This window comes from Zea mays, chromosome 7 (assembly GCF_902167145.1).
Source record: "Zea mays cultivar B73 chromosome 7, Zm-B73-REFERENCE-NAM-5.0, whole genome shotgun sequence".
NCBI classification, from domain to species: domain Eukaryota; kingdom Viridiplantae; phylum Streptophyta; class Magnoliopsida; order Poales; family Poaceae; genus Zea; species Zea mays.
Window position 1 is genome coordinate 165,766,431 of NC_050102.1, and position 4,814 is coordinate 165,771,244.

Below are 4,814 nucleotides of genomic sequence, written 5' to 3' on the forward strand. Positions count from 1 at the left end.
TGCTCAAGCTCACACCTCAATAATATTTCATTCCAAAATACTATACAACATCCAAAAGTCGGAAACAAAAGGGAGTGATTGCACCCGAAAGAAAATTTCAAACTTAGACAGATTACAGTATCCGTGTTCTCTGACTAGCTACCTAAAGACAGAAGTTTTCTGTTTTTTTAAGCAAAAACAAGAGGTCGAAACAGAGATCTAAAATCTAATCGATCCCCCTCAAAGACCCACGCGCAGAAGACCGTACTCACCAGCCCTTGCCAATGAGCCAGAGCCAGTCGAGCACGACGCCGGAGAAGAGGCCGCCGAGGAGGCAGACGACGAGCACGTTGCCCAGAGCGTTCTGCTCGGGGCCCTTGTACCCCTTGGGCGCCTCCATGAGCACACACACGGTGAGGTACCCGTTGGTGAGCCCCAGGAAGGAGGTTAGGAAGATCATGTACCCCTGGTCGCCGTATTTGGCCGTGAAGTAGAAGGCCGGGATGAACAGGAACCGCGCCAAGACAGCCGCCAGCGTGCCCTTCCGGGAGGTCAGTTTCAAGCACGGGATCAGCGGCACGTACCTCCCGATCAGGTCCCACACGTTGTACATCGCGATCAGCACAAGCGCGTACCTGAAACACATAGACGATTTGCCAGGAATAAATACTAGCAAGCATTTCTAGTGGTTCACGAAAAGAACATCAACAGGTTGGATGTCATGTCTGAATGATGCAAGTGATTTGCGGAGTGCATCGAAGCAAGAAACTTCACCATGTTCCCAGGTTGTGTGCTCCGGTGTCTTCAGACAAAAATCCTGGGAAGATCGACAGCGTTAGGACGTATATCAGGTAGATATCGAGCGCGTAGTCGATGTTCTGCATCAGCAGCTCTTTAGTGGTCAGACGCTTGTATTTCTCTGGATCCTCCTCCATCTGCACGAGTCACCCGCTGTGCATCATCAGCATTCGGATCTCGAATCGTGAAGTTGCAAGGAAACGCACAATTAATTGTTTGATATCTATCATAGGGGAATGCATACCTGTCCCTGTTGTTCAGAGATGATCCCTGCAGCGGCGAGGTCGCTGGCAACAGTCTTGCTGCCTTCAGCGGCTGCCTTTGCACGGTAGTACTTCACGATGGGTAGTTTGCCGAAGACGAATGTGTATAGCAGGAGGCACACCAGCTCGAACAGGCATGTGATTGAAAAGAACAGTACTGCACCAAGTAATGAAAGACGGGTTATTTGGCAGATAAATATCATGGTCTTCTGTTGAATACTTGAATTTGTAGACATGATTGTAACAGGACCCAACGACACAACAAATGGAAGAGAGTTATGAACAATACTGTTGATGAGATCAGTGGATTAATTCCCATCTTAACAATCCAGCAAATGGAAGTATAATGCCTTGGCCAAAACAGACGCAAATACATAAATCTATAGCAAATATGTTCTCAAGCAAATAAATACCTAAAATGATCACAGAACATAATCACATATAGTATAACCTCATGCTTTTGGCCATCTCGTTCAATTCCCATATTTGCTTCAGAATCATGTGCTTTTATTTTGGAAGTGTCAAGATATGTTTTCTTAATACCAAAGAATGAATAACTTTACTAAATCCGCAAATGGTTCACAAAATTCTGACTTACTAGCTCCAATGCGAAGACCATCTTTTGAGCTCTCAAAAGCTGCCTTGGTAACTAATCTCAAAGCTGATGTTAGGACCCCTGATGCAGCTAGTCCCGCCATGAAGGACTGAAAACTCAAAGCACAATACATGTCATGAAAACTCTGAATGAAATACCAAAACAGCGGCAGAAATGATTGAGAAGAGACAACGTGAGATGTTACCTGAATGAACTCTGGGCACATTAAAGAAAGGTCGCCAACCAGTGCGCCTTGACAATTAGCATCAGCTGTCCCAAATATGGCGCTAATTATGCATACACCAACGAAAACACCAAGCCCACCATGTCCTTTAGTTGCAACATCCAGCTAGAACAACAATGTGATGCATGAGCTCATATGCCGGCATACTAATCTGCACTCTCTCCTTTTTTTCTTTAATGTTTGCAAGGGCAATGTACTTACAATTATCAATGCAAAAGAACCGAGGAAGAAAAGGGAAAATCCTGCAAGATTTCTCAATCTTGTGTTCATCTTTGCTTCATAATATGTCATGATGAGGGTTATTCCAAAGGCAAAAGGCTGGTAAACTAGTGTGAGTACTCTTGTTGGATGATAATCCTGCAACAATAACATATTTGTTACAAATTTGAATGTATAAATACAACAAATACTGGAACGAATATCTTCTCAGTAACCATTGAAAAATAGTCTGGAATGAGAACAATGTGAGAAACCATATCAGTAGAAATGCAATTAACATATCATTGACTAGTGAGACATTGTGATACCAAATGTAACTGAATATCTGCATAGAAGCAAACACAGGTTCCATTCAGTTTATTTGACGAACAAAGATAAATCAAGGATGCCACCCCCTCCATGTTTTTCAACTGTGCTGCTACCCTGCTACACTGAAACTGAACTCATTCCAATCAATCATCAACTGAGTTCTGAAAGCAAGTACCGGGAAGAGATGGGAGTAGTAATCTTCAATGGTTAGAATACTGTTCCACGCGAAAAGGCTTCCATTTCCCAAAAGCCAGCAGACAAGTATACCAAGGAATTTCCCCTGTCAGTTTTCAGAAGCAACCTCATCAGTACAAACCAATCTTTTCAGAAGCAACCTCATCAGTACAAATCAATCTGCAGCTAATACACAGCGCTACTTGGATCTGTGTCTGAATTTGCAGAACAGATGAACAAAAGCGAAGATACCTTGACAGGTGCCTCTGCACCTGCTACCTCCATGCTCATGGCTTCACCTGCGGTGTGCCTATAAATAAAAAGATTCGGACGTGTTATTTCGATTTAGACACCGGGAATGGAAAGAAGTAAACAATAAAATTTGAAGATTCTTCTGCCTGACAGCTAACGGATATCTAGTACCATGATTGCATACAGATGGTTGGCTAAAGATGCAGATTACAGAAGTAAAGTACCCTAATTTTACGACGTCCCGATGGAGGGAAAAGAAAAATAAAATCGAACCTGATATCCCTGACCCCACTAAAGTATACGATGTTTTTTTTGCTGGACCAGCAGACAATTGGTGGTGCAGCCTCTTTGTACAGGTGTGAGGTGGCTTGGGCGTTGCGGCGGATGAAAACCCTGACGACGGCGACAATTGGGTGCCGTCCTCTTCCTTGGAAGCGTCATCAAGGCGCCTCCCCTCTTTCCTGTGGAGTGTGGGGTCCCTCTAACTCTAAAGGGAACTACGCATAGTGTTCCTAGGTAGGTGACAACGTTGTTCCCTTCCGGCTGAAGGTGTCACATATAAACTCTGCACTGCTTGAATGTCCTTCTGCCTGCGTGTGCGACGCTGTTTGCTTGTCTACAAACCTTTGGGTTTTCGACGAGGCCGGCCTCTTTCGGGTTTGTTGCTTGCTTGTGGTGCATCTCTCTGGCTCTTCTAGGGGGGTGATCTGTAGTGGTGAAGTCGGAGCTGCTTTGTTTTGGATGCGGCAAAGCTCGACAACGATGACACACCAAGTTCACCTTTTGGAAGGTTCACCGTAGGAAGTCGGAGCTGCTCGCTTTACTTGTGGTAAGCTCGGCAATGCTGTCATGCTGATGTGCGGTTGAGTCCGTCAAGTGTGTTAAGTACTTGGCTGATGGGATGCTCATAGTGGGAAGTCAGAGCTGCTTACTGCTGCTTGTGGTAAGCTCGGCAACTATGACGTGTGGTGGGTTCTGTCGGTGTAAATAGGTAGCCTAGGGTTTGTTATCTTACTATCGTGATAGGTTTTTGGCTTTTTGCTGATTTTTCTATCTAATAAATCATGCGTCTGCACAATTTAACCGGGTCAATTTTGTTCGAAAGGCACTTGTGCTATTGCGGTCAGGGAAAAAAAAGAAAGAAAAGGAGAGGTGAACTCGGCGCATCCCCACATGCGATTGCGATGCGTATTGGGCTGGAAATTAGTAGGAAGTTTCAGACGTACAAGCCACCCCTCACTAGTCGCTACTCAACTCAGTGCTGCTTGCTACCAGCCACCGAGCTGGACGGAGCGCAGAGAAGGACGAACGAATCAGATACGACGCGGCCACCGCTTTCTCTCTGCCAGAACAAGAATAAGCGCGGACGGCCGTCGTGCGTCGTGTTCCACGCCACAAAACGTTTATCAGATAAACTCTACACACTGGTCTTAAATAAACTAATCTATTAGATGAGCAGATCTTCACATTGGACTTTAGGCTGATTTGGTAACCAGAGAATTGAAACTTGAAAGCATTCATGGGTGAGAAAAATCTCTTTCCTCTCCATTAATACCGTCCAATTCCCTTGTCACCAAAGGACGGACAGAAACCTCCCCGAGGTGAAAGAAGATGCCGTCGATGCAGCCAGACAGGCGGGCGCATTAGCTAGCGACTGGCGACAGGCCGACAGCCGAGAAATCACGAGGAGAAAGAGAAACTCTCCAATCGTCTGCGGCATCTCTATCTTTACGAATTATTCACCAGAGACAGGCAGAGGCAGAGGAGAAGAGCCGAGGCAGAGAGAGAGACGAGACGGGAGGAAGAGTTAGCAACTCACCGGGCGGCGCGGGGGGGCAAGTCTCGGCCCACTCGCCGTCGTCCGCGGCGGCGGCGGCGGCGGCCAAGAGCGGCAGGCGGACACCGAGAAAGCCGGGGCAGGGCAACGACCAACGAGCCGGGGAGTGCGGGTACCAGGCCTGGTGGTCAGTTTTAATCTGAT

General features: G+C 46.4%; 1 protein-coding gene across 1 annotated transcript; it reads right to left on the reverse strand.

The window, feature by feature from the left end:
• Positions 1–4,814, reverse strand: LOC100285127 (nucleoside transporter). Its single transcript, NM_001158022.1, is given in 9 exon segments — positions 1–614; positions 754–914; positions 1,022–1,197; positions 1,639–1,744; positions 1,841–1,984; positions 2,081–2,236; positions 2,583–2,687; positions 2,834–2,891; positions 4,653–4,814. Coding segments are annotated over 8 exon segments (1,254 nt in total). The 5' UTR covers positions 2,873–2,891; positions 4,653–4,814; the 3' UTR covers positions 1–247.